Raw genomic sequence first — 19,666 nt, 5'->3', positions numbered from 1 at the left:
TTTGGATGGCAAGGAGATCAAACCAGTCAATCCTAAAGAAAATCAATCCTGAATATTCATTGGAAGCACTGATACTGAAGCTGAAGCTCTAATACTTTGACCACCTGATGGGAAGAGCTGACTCACTGGAAAAGACCCTGATGATGGGAAAGACTGAAGGCAAGAGGAGAAGACTATAAGATTGTACCTAACATTACTAACTAAACCGATAATTGCTAGAAATAATTATGATCCTGCTACGCCATGATGATACCACATAAGTTCTTCTGCCACTTTAAAGTCAAATTCCCTTCAAACAACAACTCAGAACCACAGAGCCCACATGCTGCAACTTAAGACTGAAGATTCCTCATGCCACAACTAAGACCCGACATAGCCAAATAAATAAGTAAATAAAAAAAGATATGTTTTAAAAACTACAACGAGGTATCACCTCACACTGGTCTGAACAGCCATCATCAAAAAATCCATAAAGTATAAATGCTGGTGAGGGTGTGGAGAAAAGGGAAATCTTCTACATTGTTGGTAGAAATGTAAATTGGTACAGCTACTATGGAATATGGAGGTTGCTGAAAAACCTAGAAATAGAGCTAGAAAAACCTAGAAATAGAAACATGAGCCAGCAATCCCACTCCTGGATATATAACCAGAGAAAACCGTAATTCAAAAGGATGCCCACACTGCGATGCGGCACTATTTACAATAGCCAGGACATGGAAGCAACCTCAACATTCATCAACAGAGGAATAAAGATGTGGTACAAGTATACAACAAAACATAACTCAGTAATAAAAAGGACTAAAATAATGCCATTTACAGCAACATGAATGGACTTCGAGACTGGCATATGGAGTGAAGTAAGTCAGTATGAGAAAGATAAGGATAACATAGCTTATATGCGGCATCTAGAAAAATGTTACAGATGAACTTATCTGCAAAGCAGAAACAGAGTCACAAATGACAGATGTGGAAAACAAACTTACGGTTACCAAGGAGGAAAGGGGAAGGTGGGATGAAATGGGAGACTGGGACTGACATATATACTATATGACATATTACTATACATAATATAGGTAACTAATGAGAACCTACTGTATCGCACAGGGAACTCTACTCAATGCTCTGTGGTGACCTAAATGGAAAGAAAACCTAAAAAAGGGTGGCCATATGCATACACATAACTGATTTATCTTGCTGTACAACAGAAACTAACATAACATTGTAAAGAAACAATTAAATTTTTTCAACTAAAAAAAAATAAGAGTTTGGATAGGATCAAAAATCCATTCTAAAAATATGATTTAAGATTTTAAAAATACTGTACACACAAGTAGCAAATACTATTTAAGTACTCACTAAATAGTTACTTTAATTTTTTCTTGTTTTCTTAAGTTTTTATAATATAGATTGCTACTATAATAAAATATAAGAAAAAACTGTAACAATTATTTTAATAAAGAAAAATCAAACAGAGCACCATTCAATTAAATAATAAAATGATGGGACTTTCCCCTGGTGGTCCAGTAGTTAAGAACCCACCAAGCAATGCAGGGGATGCAGGTTTGATCCCTGGTCAGGAAACTAAGGGGCTTTGTGGTGGCTCAAGCAGGAAAAGAATCTGCCTGCAATGCAGGAAACCCAGGTTCAATCCCTGGGTTTAGAAGATCCTCTGGAGAAGGGAATGGATCCCCATTCCAGTATTCTTGCCTGGAGAACTCCATCGACAGAGGAGCCTAGCAGGCTACAGTTCATGCGGTGGCAGAGTCCGACACAACTGAGCAACTACCACACACACACAGACAGGAAACTAAGATTCCACATGCTGCAGAGCAACTAAGCCCGACAGTCACAACTACGGAGCCCACCAGCCCCAACTAGAGAGCCTGTGCGCTGCAACAGAAGATCCCACATGACGCAACAGGGGCCCCACACGCCAGGTACCACAACCAAGACCTGACGCAACCAACAAATAAACATTTTTTGAAAATTTAATGAAACGATGACTTTTCTTTTTAGTAAGTACCTTTTCTTGAAAGACAACAGCAGTTTCCAGCCCGGGCATGATGTCCAGTAGGAGTCTGCAAGCTGCAGTGTTTAAAGGGGGCTCTCGGCTTGTCATCACATATGCATTCACCAGCTGTAAAGAAGAGTGATACTTTTCATCTGAAATTCAACCCAATCAAATTAATGAAGTCTAGTAAATCCATACCATATTCCCATAGCTTGCCTACAGAATATTAAAGAAGACTGTAAGACTATACCTAACATTACTAACTAAACCTATAATTACTGGAAATATGATCCTGCTATGCCATGATACCATACAAGTTCTTCTGTCACTTTAAAGTCATATTCCCTTCAAACAACAACTCAGCAACCACAGAAATTAAAACTCAAGAGTTATCACAAAAAAATCACCTCCCATGCTTATACTTTTTTAGAAAGACAAAACAGGGCAAAACAAGCCTCCCCTCACCCCTCCCTGATTCTTGACAATGATTAATGACAAAACTTTGAGTTTTATATTTTATATATATATATTTTTTATTTTATTTTATATATTAATAATGCTTTCTTTTTGGCACTCATCAGATAAAAAAACACTGGATCTCTAAGTGTCACCGTGTTCTGTTACTGGATATACAATAGTGATAAGACACAGTCCCATCACCTAAAGCTTCAGAATCCAAAAAAGGTGACAGCTGGGAAAAACAAGTATCGTAAGTACAGGATGCCACAGAAGCCTGGAGGAGATCATAAAGCTTGCAAAGGAATCAGTAAAGGCTGCAGAGAGGAAGGGGTTCCAGCAAGAACATGAAGGACAAGGAGGAACAGCTAATGAGGGGTGAAAAGGAAAGGAGGCAAAGGGCAAGAACTAAAAATTGAAAGAACAAAGGCCATGACAAACAGGTTTATAAACCAAAATAAGAAATTTAAAGTTCATCGTGAGAGCAATGGGAAACCACTAATGCATTTTAAGCAAGACAGTGAGTGCCATGATCACTTTTTGCATTTGATAAAGAATGGGTTGGAGGAAGACAAGATAAGAAGAGAAACCAATTAAGAGGCTATTGCAGTACCAACAGAGATATGGTGGTGGTTAGCCTAAGGTCTGGGAACAAGGGCAGAAAGAAGTCGAGGAATTTGTGAAGGCTAAGGAGTAGGGATCCATAAGAGCTGTTAACTTCACTGAATAAGAGAGCTTAGAGGAATAAAGGGGGCTTTCCCGGTGGCGCCAGTGGTAAACAATCAGGAGATGCCAATGCAGGAGACTCAAAAGATGCAGGTTCGATTTCTGGGTCGGGAAAATCCCCTGGAGGAGGAAATGGTAACCTGCTCCAGTATTCTTGCTGGGAAAAATCCCATGGACAGAAGAGCCCAGTGGGCTACAGTCCATGGGGTCACAAAGATGAGTCAGACATGACTGAGCATGCACACACGCTAGAGGAATAAAGGAACTTCTAGCTGGTTAGGAAAGGACACCATTACTGAGCTAGAGAATAAGAGAAACAGACTACGGGGCAAGCAATTAGACATGCAGAACTCAAGGTGCCTTTGGGAAATATCCATGTGGGGATTAGAAGGCAAGCTGGAAGTGACGTGAAGCAGAGGAGAGCTACCAGTGAAAGAGAAGTAAAACTGAGAATTAAGATAGATAGTAACTACTGAGCCCTCATGTGCCAGGTTCTACACCAAGCACTTTTCAGACAATTTCATTCAAGGATTACAAAAATATTTTAAGGTTAATCACTACCATCCCCATTTTATAGATTAGAGAAATAAAGCTTAGAGAGGCTTAAGCTGCCCACAGATCAAAATGTCAAAGAAAAGTAGAGCTGCATTTAAACCCCAAACATGGACCCCAAAGCCCATGCTCTCAAGTATCATGCTATTTGCCTCCAAAAACAAACGTAATTATTACTATGAATTATTACTATGTTTAGGAGCTGTAATACATACTTTTCCCCCTCATTTACTCAACAGACCTGAGTGAAATACCTCAGGTTATTTGACTTCCTTTCCTTCCTTTCCTCCCTCCACATGTCCAGTGCACAGCATGCACACACACAGTGTGCACACCCAGTGTTAGTGCAGAAGCATGCTGCACACACCACTCTTAATTTTTCCATTCAGGAATCCAAGAGAACTTCTATATTTCCAAATTCAAAATCATCTCACTCCAGTATGAGCATAGATGCCTTGAGAACCCTCATCAATATGCAACTGAACACCAAAGAGAAAATACCCTGGCCACAGCCAGGACTTTGGTAATGAAGAAGTCCATAATTAGTCTTATTTTAATCTGGTATTGAACCAATACCAGTCTTATTTTAGTCTGGTATTGAACCAATACCAGATTAAAAAATCTATGCACTCTATTCCCAACTTTGTCAAGGCCTCAGGAGAAAGTAGACAATTTACAGAAAAATAAAGGTAAAGCATCTGTTGATGATAATCTCTGGAGAAAAGTAAGAAGGAAACCTACTGCATTCATGAAATCATCATTCTTGAAGAGTATTCTCAGCAAATGGCCCAGCATACACTCTGGATCAGCTCGACCTGCCGAAAGAAGAGGGGAGGAGCAAAGGAATGAGTAAGTCATCCCAGTTAAGCAACTCAGACCTCTGGAAAGGAACAAGGGTGGTTTTAAGTACCATTAAAAGGCCAGCAAAAATTAACAGAAACGAAGAAAAGATTCTCTTGATGAACTAGATCTCATAAGAAGCATTCTTTAAAACTAAAAATGACAAAAAAACTTCAAACACTGCTTTCTAACCTTCCCATCTCCCAGTATACTGTCTACACATCAAGGCCAAATTAAACAAATGAGCACAAGACCCAGACTAGCGTCACTCAGAGTATACAAGGTCTATGGAAGAATCATAAAGGATCCTAAGAGAATGTAAACACCTGACCTCCCAAAGAGAAAAAGGAAGGAAGCATAGCTTCTCTTGATGGGTGGCCTGGAGTGAAAACAGGCTCCAAGCCCAGTCTCTCAGCTATAATGCCAACAGCAGCAGCAGTACGTCCTCAAACCTGTAACAACAGGCCAGGTTTGAGGGCGAGGGGAGTCCCACCAAGCAATCACCTAATGCTAAAGATAAAGTGAACTTGGTCATCTTAACTTCTGAGCTCCTAGAAATACAAAGGAGGCCAGAAATCTAGGATTTACTCAATACACAGCCTAAAAATGAAAGAATTTGCTAATCGTTGGGAAAATTATTGGTTTGCTTTTAAAACAGGTATCATCTATTTTATTTAATTTTCCTTTTAGAGTGGCAAGTTTAGTCAAAGGATAGAGTTTCAGATGAAGATATAAATTGCCGATAAAAAGTTTTTACCAACCTGTAATTAATACCCCAAAGTACTTCACAGAAGTTAGAGAATGGCATCAGAAAAACAAATGTGGACCTCAGATTACCTAACTTTCTGTTTATAAATGATGAAACTAAGACCCTTATTCTTTTTTAAAGAAATTATGCCTAGTGACAAATAATGTTTTAATATAAGAGACAGAGGAAATAAATTGTCTTTAAATCTCTACTGAAAAAAGGCATTCTTCTCTCCCTTCTTCCTTGTTACCATTTCATCCTTTCCAAGGCAATGTCACTCTTTTAATGCATGATCATCTCTTTTAATTCTTTTCACAATCCCATGAATTACTTTATTTTCACTCTCCCACTTTTTCTTGCTCTTACTGCCTTACTGAAGATGTGAGTTCATTAAGCAAATAGTTCTCAAAATCACAAGTGGGGATATCTAGGACAAGAGCAGCAGGTAACATCACATAATAACTAGACACTCAATCTGAAATGCCTAGCTCACTTACATTTGGGAATAAAAGTCTAAGAAACAGAAGTATAACACTGGTACATTCAGGTGGATATACAATGTTCTTATTTTTATTAAGTTCCACTCATTCTCACTGTCTCTCCACTTACAAGATCTGTCTCTTCTCTCCAAAAAGAACTGCTTCTGGTTTTATAAAGAGAAAATTTATATGCTGCGTGGACCCATATGACTTAAGTTGTGCCCCCTGGTAATCTACCTTCGGACATAAAATGGCAGTCTCGAGTCCCACATAGTTCTGTACTGTAGCAAATTCCATGCCAAACCAGGCTAGGTCTTCATGGCTCACTGACCCAAAGAAAATCACGTTAACCTGAGGTAGCATATTTTAGCTACTGGAACATTAAAGTAGACACCAAGAAGTCCATTTATTATTCAAGGTTCCAAGTATCAATTTCATAACTAAAAGGCATTAAATGCATTCTCAACCACATTTCCCCATTAGTAAAAGGATAATTATTGTTGTTAGAAAGATGAAGGCACGCAGAGTATAACATCTTCTGGTTCCAAAGTCAAAAAGAGAGAACATTTTTCTTCCTTTTAAATCTTTGTAATCATTTCAACTAATAAGGTATATCTATATAATCTAATTCCTTTAAGTACTTGATAAATATTAAAAATATTTCCATTTTTCCAGGAATGTATTTTTCCTTGCTGCCCCCATCTTGAGCAATATTTTAAGAAATTCTATTTCAACTGAAAAATAGTCCTTATAGTAAGCAGTTTTCTTTTGTAAGAAAATTAGAGCCAGAATTAAGAAAACACATATCTCACCAGGATGCCGATCATCAAATGGGTCTGGATCCCCCTTACGATATTCTTCAGTTTCTTTTTCAATCAATTCAGACATCCTAATACAAAGGGAAGACAAGGTCAATGCTAAACAAGCATACGAAAAAAAAAGATGTACCACCACCTACAATAGTCAACGCAACCGTCAAGGTACAAAATAAAAGCAAAAAATTAGAAAGAGGGTGTTGTCCTGACAAACATAAAGATCTAACCAACCATCTCATAAAACAATTTCCACTCCCAAATTCATTCTTCTCTCCAACTCTCCTGTCTCAAAAAACAGCACTACTATCCCCTCAGAAGCCAAAAGCCCAGGAGACATCCTTAAATCCTTCCTTTTTCTCCCCTTCCCCATTGCAGTAATTCTTATTAGCTCTACCTAACAAAATATCTCCTGACTTCAATCATTTCTTTAAGTCTTGACCAGAAATGTCCAGACCATACTATTTTGGACTCTCTACTCTCAAAACAGCAGACTTCAGACCTTTCTACTGTTTTTGACTTTTTTCAAATTACTTACCCTCTCTGTGCCTAACCTGTAATATGAGGATAACAGTGTGTATCTTAGAGTTTCCCTGAGGTTTAACTTGATATATATGCACTCTGCTTAGAACAGAGCTTGACATCAGAACTACTTAGGTGTTGTTCCTATGAAAACTGGGAATCAAAAACAAAGGGAGGGTTCATGAGGGAGGGGACATATGTATACTTATGGCTGATTCATGTGGATATATGGCAAAAAACAACACAATATTGTAAAGCAATTATCCTCCAATTAAAAATAAACAAATTAGGGGGAAAAAAAGAACAAATGGGGCTCCTTCAATGGCTTAGTGGTAAAGGATTCACCTGCGAATGCAGGAGACATGGGTTCATCCCTGATCCAGGAAGAACCCACAAGGTCCCCGAAGACTTGGAGCAACTGTGTAAGTCCATGCGCCACAATTATTGAGCCTGGGAGCTGCAATTACCGAGCCCATGCGCCCTAGAGCTGGTGCAACCCAAGCGAAGCTCACACGCTGCAATGAAGACCCAGCACAGCCAAAAATAAATAAATAAAATTATTATTTAAAAAAAATAGAAAACCAGTCAATCTACGGCAAATACTGATGTGATGCAGCAGGAGGGAGCCTTCTGGAGGTAGTTCTCAAGTTCTATAACTTGATCTAGGTGGTGGTTTTACAAGTATAGATTCTATCAGAGCATTATACAACACACAGTCATAGCTTGGCATCTGTAAGGAATTGGTTCCAGGACCTCCCAGGGACACTAAAATCCTCTGTCAAGTCCTTTACATAAAAATGGCAGAGTACAGTTGGCCCTCCACATTCACAGATTCAAGCAACCATGGGTCAACTATAAATTACTGCACTGGTCAAAATGCTCATTCAGGTTTTTCTGTAACCTCTTACAGAAAATACTGTAGGAAATAACCAGTGAACTAACAGACCCACAGTCTGGAGGACGGTAGGCATTCTGCCCCATCTAAAATATACTTTTAACTCATCCTACTGCATCTTTAAATTCTCAGTCTAGCCTTGAAGATACTTTTTACGATCTTTGCTCCATGTAATTTTAGCTTCCATTCCTAACATATATTCACCCTGCACTCTGGTGGAGCCCATTTCCTCCCTGCCACAGAAACATGCCGTTCATTCTCCCCTAGATAGATACCCTTTTCAGGCACATTTTCACTTTTCCTAGAAAACCTTGTCTTCTTTGCTTTTCATCAATATATATTCTAACAACTTTCAAGCCCCTGTTCCAAGGAACCTTACCACATACTATATTGGAAGGCCCACTGGATTTGGAGTGAAAACCCAGTACCCTAATCTTAGCTTTCTACTGCCTGGCTATACAGGCAGTCTTTTTCAAGTAGCTCAGAGGATGGCTACCTTTTAACAATGTGGCTGTCAGTGATAGTTTTACTAACAAATGAGGAAGCTGTCCTGATAAACAAAAGGTCCTCAAACACTTGAGTGAATAGAAGAAACAGGCTTATTCAAATTCTTTCCATTTTTCTAAGCCCTGGAATATTCACAAACCATCTGCCCGATCTAGCACTTTATTACCTACTATTCTGTAACACTACCCACTTTTTTTTAGATCCATTTAGTTGCCTCCCAGATAGTTACCTTCTTGAACATAGGGTTCTGCTGAATAGCACAGTATAATGACGAAGTTCAGGGTCAAATATGATAAATAATATGAAATAATCCTGAAAATACAGTAACTTGTTTTTGGCCTCACCACACAGCATGCAGGATCTTAGTTCCCCAACCAGGTATTGAACCTGGGCCCTTGGCAGTGGAAGTGCTGAGTCCTAACTACTGGATCACCAGGGAATCCCCAAAAATAAAACATTAAAAAACATTTTTTGAGAAATTTAGTGAGTCTACCATGAACAGTACCATTTATCACTCTCTCCTCCTTTCAAAATTACATCAATCAATAATCCACATGTTAAATGCACAATATTTAAGATTCTTTAATTCATATGGCTACATTTCAAGTAGCTTGTGATTAGTAATTCTTAATCTCCAATGCCTCTACAAATGCAAATCCACTTTCCATCAGTCAGCAAAAATCCTTTCCCTAAAATAAAAAACTGTACTTTCACATGTTTCGCATCAAGAGCAGTTATGAACAAAGCATTTATCCCTGTTTAACCTTTCATAAGACCATAGTTCTCTTTATCCCTAGAGAATAGATCACTGCATAAACAAAATTTTTTTTCTGTTATATCAAAGATTAGATATTAAACAGCCTGTTGTTTCAAAGACTTCCTGTTAACAAAAATCACGGGTATCCCTCCCTAGTCTGTTTTTCACTCTCTCTCCTCTACACAGTCATTCAATAAAATTATGTACCACACAGTTCACTATGTACCAGGCAAAGGGCAAGTCTTCACTGTCTGAAGAGACACGAGGAGACACCAATAAAAATGGGAAGTACTTGCCCTCAGAAAACTTAGAGTTTAGTAAGGAGACACATGTAAAATGATAATTACAGTACAAGTGGTAATTAAAATGAGAGAAAGATTTTTTAATCAAAATATAGTTGATTTACAATGTTAATTACCACTGTACAGCAAAGTGATTCAGTTATACATATTCGTACATGTATTCCATTTTTAAATATCCTTTTCCATTATGGTTTATCATGATATTGAATATAATTCTCTGTGCTACAGTAAGACCTTTTTGTTTATCTATTCTATATATAAAAGACTAGATTTGCTAACCCCAACCTCCCATTCCACCCCTCTCCCAACTCCCTCCCCTCCCCTCAGCAACCACCAGTCTGTTTTTCTATGTCCATGATTCCATTTCTGCTTCATAGACAGGTTCATTGGGTCATATTGTGTCATATTTAAGAATTCATGTATAAGTGGTATCATATGGTATTTACAGACATGATTCTTGAACTGCTTCCTGAAAAGACTAGAGCTTGCCAGGCAGATATACCAAAGAAAGGTTTTTCAAGCCAAAGAAACAGCAAATATAAAGGCAAACAGACACTGGAAAACATGGTACTATTCCTCACTAAAAAAGAACAACACTATGAGGCAGAAAAAGGAAGTAGGGGCCAAATTATAAACAGCATCATAAGCCACTCTAAAGTTTACATTTCATTTTGTAGGAAAAGAGAGCCAGAAAAGAATTACAAGTTGAGGTATGACAATCAGATTTGTGTGTGAAAAAGATAAATCTTTCAGCAAAGAGGATGTTGTATTAGAAGAGGGTAAACTGGAGACAGGGATAATGCATGCTGCCTAATAAGTCAGCCAAGATATGATCAATACCTAATGAAGAGACAGGGAAGGGGAACAAGAGGAAGCAGAAATCCTCAGGGCTTGGTGACTAGGTTGTGCTAGGAAAGGAATACACTAGGGAGGATGGTTTTCAGATTTTAGTTTAATGCCAGTCCCGGTTCAATGCACAATGCTGGATGCTTGGGGCTGGTGCACTGGGACGACCCAGAGGGATGGTATGGGGAGGGAGGAGGGAAGAGGGTTCAGGATAAATTTTAAGAAAAATTATTAAAAGTAAAAAATAAAAATAAAAAAAAATAAATAAAATGCCAAAAAAAAAGAAAAAAAGAAAGAAAAAAAAAAACCATTTGCGCCAAGGCAGGGAGTACAAAAGTACACGCTGTGAATGAAGACGGAGGCAGGATGATGACAAGAAGCTCTATTTTGGACACAGTGTGTTTCAAGTGTCTGTGGAACAACCAGGAAAGGATGTATACACCAGTAGCTGAGAAATGGGTCTAAAATTTTTATAAAGAGGAGCCTGAGGTAGAAAAAGAGACTGAGAATAATTTTTTAAATCATGGACAGAGGTGAAACTAGGTAAAATATCTAGCGTGAAGAGAGAAAAGAACCACCAACAAAACTCTGGAGCTAAAACACTGGCAGGAGAAGAACCTAGGAAAGAGCATGACAACAAAAGAGCCTGAGAGGAAAAGGAAGCAATTTTAAAAGCTTCAAGACAGAGACATAAAGACTAGTTCTGACAGGGAAAAAAAATGTATTAAGAATTCACAAAATGATAATGTTCTACACTATTCTCCAATGTTTCTTTTTTGGCCACGTTGCACAGCTTGCAGGATCTCAGTTCACCAATTAGGTGCTGAGCCTGTGCCCCTGGCAGTGAAAGCCCTGAATAATAACCACTGGACCACCTGGAAATCCCCAAATTTCCTTTAAAAGAAAAAACACTTAATTGGTCATACCTGGTAAGGATGGGTACCATGTCCTGCCCACTGCCATGTTCCTTTTCCCACTGCTCCAACAGGGTAGTGAGCTCAGCTTTGGAGTCCACATGGACCGCTACTGTAGTCATGGCTTGACCTGGGAAGAAGCAAAACACAAACACACAAATGAACACAGGCAAATAAACCTGACAGACTTTCTACAAAAGAGAAAGTGAGGAGGGAGGGAAAAAAAGGATGAACAAACAAGGAAGTTAAAAGTATGCGAAATTTAACCCTTGGATAATTTTATTTGTGGTACAGTGCAAAATCTGGGACTGGGGACCTGGATACTCATAAAGGTCTGACAAACAAGTCTGTTCACCTTTCTCAAGCTGTTTGCTAGACTTTGGGAACTGGATCAAAATCATGATTTTTAACCTTTCTATGAGCAGGAATTCCTAAGAATCAGGCAAAACCTATGGTTTCTCTCTCCTCTCAGAAACACACATACATGTATCCCTGCTTTTCAGAAGTTCACTTTATGCCACATCATTTTTATGGCATCACTGACTCAATGGACACGAGTCTGAGCAAACTCCTGAAGACAGTGAAGGACAGGGAAGCCTGGCATGCTGCAGTTTTCTCAGCTCAGAGAGTCAAACACGGCTTAGCAACTGAACAATTTTTATGAAAGACCTATATTAGTATGTTTTGCTAACCCAAAGAAATCTGAAGAGGATATTGTGTTGGTTTCGCAGCAAGCCATTCTCACTGCTGCAACTCCAAGCAGAGAAAGGCGCCACCAAGCTCCTTTCATACGAACTACACTCAGCAATAAGCTACTACAGCTCTGAACTGTGCCTACGAGCATCTGGGCTTTATCTCAATCTTTGTGCATCCGTTAGCAAGACGTGTCCTAAGGCAACTGCTTCACTTTATGTCATTTTCAGTTCATGAAAGGTCTCACAGGGACACTCTACAACCTGTACCTGTACATTATTATGTACAATAATCCCAAATCTAGATCTGAGGTCCAAATCTGTGAAGCTGCTCTTTTTTTTAAGACACAAAATATAGCAAATACTCCCAGAAAGACTGTGTTCTTGTAAGTCTTCAGGGGAAAATTCTATGAAAGATAAGTAACACATTCCTGTTAATTCTTAACAAAAGATCAAGAAATGAAGTGGTTATCATTACCAACATGAAAGCTGGGAAGGAATATTATAAACTAATTTGTTCTTCAGGCTTCCTAATCTATCTCACAGCTCCTGGAAGGAGGATAACAGGCTGGAGAAAGGCAGAAAAAGTTGCTGAGCTGAGTGATGAGCCCAGGGGTGCAGGGCAGGGAGGTGAGACAGGCTCTGGAGCAGCCATATGAGACATCGACTTGAGGAAGAGAGGTTTACAAGTGATTCCAGAAGGGATAAATGAGACCCAAATGTTCAGATAGTTTACTTCTCTTGCCAAAGCAGTCTTAGGATCAAAATGTCAAATCCTGACATGCAAATGTATATTTTCACAGACACAGCAACCATTCTATAAAAAACTTTGTCCAAAAAAAAAAATCACTAGCTCATCTAGGATTATTTGTTCTTTGTTCTAAAGGCATCTGACGTAAGACCAAAGAAATACATTTACCATCAACCCTCTAAATTTTGGGCTTCCCTCATAGCTCAGTTGGTAAAGAACCTGCCTGCAGTACAGGAGACCTGGGTTCGATTCCTGAGTCAGGAAGATTCCCTGGAAAAGGAAATGGCAACCCACTCCAGTATTCTTGCCTGGAAAAGCCCATGGACAGAGGAGCCTGGCAGGCTACAGTCCATGGGGTTGCAAGAGTGGGGGACACAACTTAGAGACTAAACCACCACCACCACTCTAAATTTAAACATTTATCTTTTAATCAAATTGAGGCAATTCTAATAGTAGACAGTGATTCCTGTCACCTGAGCTACCCCTAAATCCAAAGAATATTTTCAAAACAAAGTTAAAATGCTTCTTTTCTACAAAGAATCCACATTTTCAGTTTTATAGCCAAAGACACAAGAGAAATACTGCAAATGTGACCAAATAATATGGACTTGTGACTTCAACTTGAGAAGACCCAAGGTATATTTTTGACTGCAACCTAACTATAAATGCATTTTTAAAAATAAATTTACTTAGAATGAAGTGTAGTCGCTCAGTCATGTCTGACTCTTTGAGACCCCATGGACTATAGCTTGGCAGGCTCCCTGTCCATAGTATTCTCCAGGCAAGAATACTGGAATGGGTCACCGTTCCCTTTTCCAGGGGATCTTCCAAACCCAGGGATCGAACCCAGGTCTCCCACACTGCAGGTGGCTTCTTTACCATCTGAACCACCAGGGAAGCCCCAGAATAATTACAGGTTTATTTTTTTTTAAAGTTGTGAAGACAGCAAAGAGAATTCCCATACACCCGTCGCTCAGTTCAGGTTCCCCTAATGTTATCTTATAGTGACGTGATGTCAAAATTAAGAAACTGAAAATCAGTACATTACTTTTAACTAAACTCCAGATCTGACTCACAGTTCACCAGCTTTTCCATTCACATTCTTTTTCTGTTCCAAGATCTCATCCAGGACACATTACTTTTAGTTGTCATGTCTCCCTAATGTCCTATGGTCTGTGACAGTTTTTGAATCTTCCCTTGTTTTTATGACCTTGACAATCTGGAGGAGTATTAACCAAGGGGTAGAATGGGGCGATGATTTTATCAAAGTTTCCCCCAATTTTATCAATGTTTCCCTCAGTAAAATTTTATGCTGAGGTAAGAGATCTAAACACTGAGGCAAGTAGTAACATATGGTAACAGCAAAGTTAATCTCTTACAACACATTCTAAAAGTGCAGGAGAAACAGCTTTACTTGTGCATTCCACCCAACACTTGAAAGAATTACGATTACTCCTCAAATTATTCCAAAAAATTGAAGAGGAGGCAGACTTCCTAATGTACATAAAGCCAATACTACCCTGATACTAAAGACAGATAATATCACTAGCAATCTACAGACCGATATGCTTTATGAAAATAGATGTAAAAATCCTTAATGAAATACTAGAAAGATGAAAACAGCAGGACATTAAGAGGATGAGATACCACAACCAAGTGGGATTTAGCCCAGGAATACAACGGTGGTTTGATATATGCAAATCAATTAAAGTAACACAATACATTAATAGAATGAAGGGGAGGCGGTGAGCCTGTGATTGATATAGAAGAAGCATCTGACAAAATCCAACATCCTTTTGTGAAAAACACTTGCTAAACCAGGAACAGAACTTCCTCAATAGGGCATGGTAAAGAGCATTAATTACAAAAACTCACAGCTGACATGGGCTTCCCAGATGGCTCAGTGAGTAAAGAATCCACCAGCAATGCAAGAAACATGAGTTTGACCCCGGGACGGGAAGATCCCCTGGAGGAGGGCATGGAAAGACACTCCAGTATTCCTGCCTGCAGAATCCCAAGGACAGAGGAGCCTGGAGGGCTACAGGGCCCATAAGGTCGCAGAGTCAGACACGACTGAAGCAACTAACAGTTAACACATGCTCAATGGTGAAAAGACTGAAAGCTTTCCCCCTAAAACCAGAAACAAAACAAAGATCTCTGTTTTCACAACTTAAGCACTGTGCTGAAGTTCTAGCCAGAAGAATTAAGACAAAAAAATTAAAAAGCATCCAAGTTGGAAAGGAAGAAGTAAAATTATCGTTATTGACAGATGATATGACCCAATAAATAGTAAATCCTAAAGAACTGACAAATAAATACTACTGGAATTAATAAGCTAGCAAAGTTATAGAATACAACATTAACACAAAAATTACTTGTATTGCTGCACACTAGCAATAATAATCAAATATGAAATTAACAAAACAATTTCACTCAAAATAGCACTAAAAAAAGTAAAATGCTAAGGAATCAATTTAAGCCAAAAAGGCAAACAACTTCCTCAAAGCAAATTACAAAACATTGCTGGAAAAAATAAAATTAAAAAAGACCTAATAAATGCAAAGACATCCTGGAGTCAGGGATTAGAACACTTAATATTGTGAAGATGGCAATATCCTCCAAAAGGGGCAATTGTCAACATAATCCCTACAAGATCTAATGATCTTCTTTGCATTAGAGCAAATATCAATTCTAAAATTTATGTGTAACTGCAAGGAATCCTAAATGACCAAAACGATCTTGAAAAAAACAGAATTCACACATCTGACTTTAAAACTACTATGTAAAATAATCAAAATACTGTGATACAGGCATAAGGAAAGATATATATACCAATGCAGTGGAACTATGAGTCCAGAAATAAAATCTCACACTTATGCTCAACTGATATTCAACAAGTAGGCCAAACCCAGTCAACAGCCAAAGAATTTGTTGAAAGACCATTACTAGAAAGACTAATGGTCTTTCAACAAATTGTGCTGAGACAACTGAATATTCACGTACCAAGGAATGAAGCTGGATCCTTGCTTCACATCACATACAAAAATTATCTCAAAATAAGTATAAGAGTTCAATATAAGAGTTTAAACCATAAAACTCTTAGAAGTAAACACAGGGGTAAATCTTCATGACCTTGAAATTGGCAAGAGATGTTCATCTGACATCAAAAGAATAAGCAACAAAGGAATAGATAAATTGGACTTCAATATTTAAAACTTTTGTGCCAAATACATTATCAAGAAAGTGAAAAGACAACCCATAGAATGGAAGAAAAGATTTGCAAATCAGAGCTGATAAGGATCAAGTATTCATAATATTTAAGAACGCCTACAACTCAACAACAAAGAAACCTGATTCAAAAACGGGCAAAGTGGCCAAAATAGCTCAGGTGGGAGAGCGTCAGACGGAAAAAATGGGCAAAGTACTTCAACAGGCATTTCTCCAGTGAAGACGTTCAAGTAGCCAAGAAGTACATGAAAAAATGTTCAACACAGATAGCCATTAGGGAAATAAAAATCAAAACTACAGTAAGATACCAACCATACCTACTAGGATGATCAAAACCAAAAAACTGTTAAGGTAGCACTAGCAAGGATATGGATAAACCGAATGAACACTGCCGACAGGAATGTAAAACAATACAACAGCTATAGAAAACAGTTCGAAGGCTCCTCAAAAAATTTATAAGAAAAAGTTAAACAGAATTACCTCAACCCAGAAGTTCCACTTCAAGGAACGAAACCAAAAGAATTGAAAACAGATATTCAAACACTTGTACACAAATGTTCAAAGCATACTCAATACAATATTGAGTATGTTTTGAATATTTGAATACAATATTCAAAAGAGGAAAACCCCAAAGGTTCATCAACACATGAATGGATAAACAAAATGTGGCTATATTCATACAATGCAGTTATTATTCAACCACAGAAAGGAATGAAGTACTGAGACATGTTACAGCTGTGGATGAACCTTTACAACAATACGCCAGGCAAAAAAACCCCAACAGAAAAGGTCACATATTCTATGATTCTATTACTATGAAACATTCAGAATAGGTAAATCCATACACAGAAAGCTGCAGAATGGTTGCCAGGAGCTTGGGGGAGGGAGAAGTAGCGAGTAACTGCTTAATGGATATAGGGTTTCGTCATGAGGTGATAAAAATTTCTTGGAACTAAAGGAGGTGATGGCTGCACAACACTGCTAATCTACTACATGATTAATGGTTAATTTGTGGTATATGAATTTTACCATTTTTTTAATTGGGGGGGGGGGGAAGGTCCAAGAGGGAATGCCTCTTGGATAACTTAAGCACTCAGCCTAGTAGGGCTTATAAAAGCAAAGTTTAAAGGAAATAATATCTCTAATGAAGGTCAACTCAAGTGCATTAAAACAGTAAAATTTTAGAGTTCAATTTAAAAACACACATGGACTTCTACTGTCATTTTCAAAATTTCAAATTAACTATGCCCAAATATAACTATAACTTTGGGAAAATCATTTGCCTAGAGAAAATATAAACTTAAACTAAGATAATAATGGCAATGAAAATTCATTTTACTCTCTATAAAAGACTATTAACAAAGTGCAAAAGGTGTAGCCATCTTGTTATGGACAAGACAGTGAAGGTGCATTACTCATTCCATGTTCCAAAGTGAGTTCTTCCAGTGGTATGCAGAATTTATGGCCAGTCTAATGATACAGTAGTTACCAATCGCCGAGTATCAGTATGAAATAGACACTTATTATCCTGAAATTTTACAGCCATATTGTCCTTATTTTACAGATGAGGAAACGGGCTTAGAGAGGTCCCCAAGGCCATTCGACTGGTACTTGGTAGAAAAGGGGTTCAAGCATTCAAATCCCAACTCTGCCAACATACCTGTGAGATCTTGGTCAAGTTATTTAACTTCTCCAAACCTCAATTTCCTTATCTGTAAAAGGGAAATGGTTGTTGTAAGAGTTAAACAATAATCCTGTCCACAAAATGGAATAATATAAAGCTCTACAAAAAATACGTAGAGGGAATTTACTGGCGATCCAGTGGTTAGGGCTCAGGCACTCTTACTACCAGGGCCCTGGGTTCAATCCCTGTTTAGGGAACTAAGATCTCTCAAGCCGCACGATGAAGATAAAAAGTAGAAAGTCCTTTATCCCAAAGGATGCCTGCAAAGTATTTAGGGGTGCTGTACCTGCAACTTATTTTCAAATGGTTCCACAAAATACATACCACATCTACAAGGCAAAATAATAACAACTGTTGACTCTAGATGGATAAAGAAGTATTCATTTTACTATACTCTCAACTTTTTAATACACTTGAATTTTTTTTTCTAGTTAAAAAGCAGAAGAAAACTAAGAAGCATTTCCTTTCCTATATGGAACTCAGTACATTGTCAAGTGATAAAAGCAAAGTGTGGGTGTGTGTGTGTCTGTCTGTCCGTCCCTGGAGGAATACGTAAGAAACAGAAAATATTACTTTTTGGCAGGTAACTGACTTTCTGAAGGATAAAGGTAGAAGAAAGATTTTTCACTATGTCACTATCCTAGCTCTACCACTGTCCCACTATTTTGTTACCTTTGGTAACTTTCAAATTAAACCATAACATCTTGTCTTTTCGTAATACACAGTACTGTATAGCCTATTAGCTTAATTAAAAACTACCCCAAAGCCTAAAAAAAGTTCACTGTAACGACAGATCCCATAAGGTTACAATTCTGAAACAAATACTTGTACCCAATCTTCCTTATTTAAAACACACACACACACTGGGGAAAAAAACAAATTTGGAGCTTCAAGTAAAATTCACCTAATAATTAGTACGACATGTGAGTTCCTGTATACCAGCAGTCTATTACTGTCCATAACCGTGACAGAAACAACATAAATAATTTGGTAAGAAACCAACTTACCTCAATCACTTCAAACAAGTGGTTCATTCTACCAGATTCCTCGTCTATTAAGTCTCACTACTGTACAACAGAATAGTAAAACACTGTGCTCAACAACCAAAATATTTTGAGCATAAAAGGATTTCCTTTATAGTTCCTAAATTCTGTATCAATTTCCTTTATATTAAAAAACACATTACCACTAGAAAATGGATAATTGCAATATACAAAACCCAAATTTTGACAGCATCAAGGAGAAAAACATCAAATTCCTAGTCTAATAATACAAGCTTACATAAACCTTTTAAGGTTTAATGAGACAAGAAAATTACAGAACACTGCCAATGAACCTCACTCCGTACACTAACAAAGCGTTTAGAACAAGAAGATGTTACTAATAATTAAAACACGTAGACTAATTTAAAGGCTTCATTGAAAAGACAAGAGTAAGGAAAAACTGAGGCCAACATGACATGGACGAGTCATCTGGGACTCAAAAAGAGCCTCTACAAACAGCCCCTAACTACTTCCTCAACAAAAACGATCCCGAGCGCTAACAGTGCAATAAGAGGAAGTGAGACGCAAACCGTCTAAGAAGAGAGAATTAAGCAAACGAATGACACTCAGTTAAAAACAACTATAACCCTCGTCAATAGGATCCCAGGAAGGTTGGCGGGCGCTCCAACGTTTGGCTCTAATCTGCAGAACCTCACACCTCGCCTTCCGCCCCTCCCCTCCACCAGCGGCATGGGAGGAGTCCCGGGAGAGCCCCGCCCCACCTCGCCCGAAAGAGAGCCGGGCGGGTGCAAGAGGGAGGTGGCACGAGGCCGAGGGAGGAGAGAGCCCGCCCAGGTGACTGGAGCTAGAGGCGGAGACACAGAATGGGAAGGGGGCCGCCGTAGGGCAAAGAAGATGGAGACCACCCCCCCACACACACCCTCCACCCCGTACAGAACTA

At 38.5% G+C, this 19,666-nt stretch overlaps 1 protein-coding gene across 17 annotated transcripts in view; it reads right to left on the bottom strand.

The window, feature by feature from the left end:
• The window catches only part of DCAF1 (DDB1 and CUL4 associated factor 1), a 96,581-nt gene that overhangs the window by 69,076 nt on the left and 7,839 nt on the right, over positions 1-19,666 (bottom strand). For 9 of the 17 annotated variants that reach the window (XM_086367805.1, XM_086367806.1, XM_086367796.1 and 6 more), the window contains 4 exons: positions 11,380-11,497; positions 6,625-6,701; positions 4,487-4,560; positions 2,024-2,137 (listed from right to left, as the gene is read on the bottom strand). In XM_086367805.1, the coding sequence (XP_086223931.1) occupies positions 2,024-2,137; positions 4,487-4,560; positions 6,625-6,701; positions 11,380-11,489 (375 nt within the window). In that variant the 5' untranslated portion in view covers positions 11,490-11,497. Of the gene's footprint in view, positions 1-2,023; positions 2,138-4,486; positions 4,561-6,624; positions 6,702-11,379; positions 11,498-17,698; positions 17,751-18,729; positions 19,495-19,666 lie in introns of those variants that run through there. The other 8 variants (XM_086367808.1, XM_086367800.1, XM_086367801.1 and 5 more) reach the window with 3 other exon arrangements.

The sequence above is a fragment of the Bos grunniens genome, chromosome 22 (genome assembly GCF_055505025.1).
Source record: "Bos grunniens cultivar Pamir isolate PY7600 chromosome 22, Bosgru_T2T1.0, whole genome shotgun sequence".
Classification (NCBI taxonomy): Eukaryota; Metazoa; Chordata; class Mammalia; order Artiodactyla; family Bovidae; genus Bos; species Bos grunniens.
The sequence above is the reverse complement of the archived record's forward strand: the minus strand, read 5'-3'. Positions and strand labels throughout refer to the sequence as shown.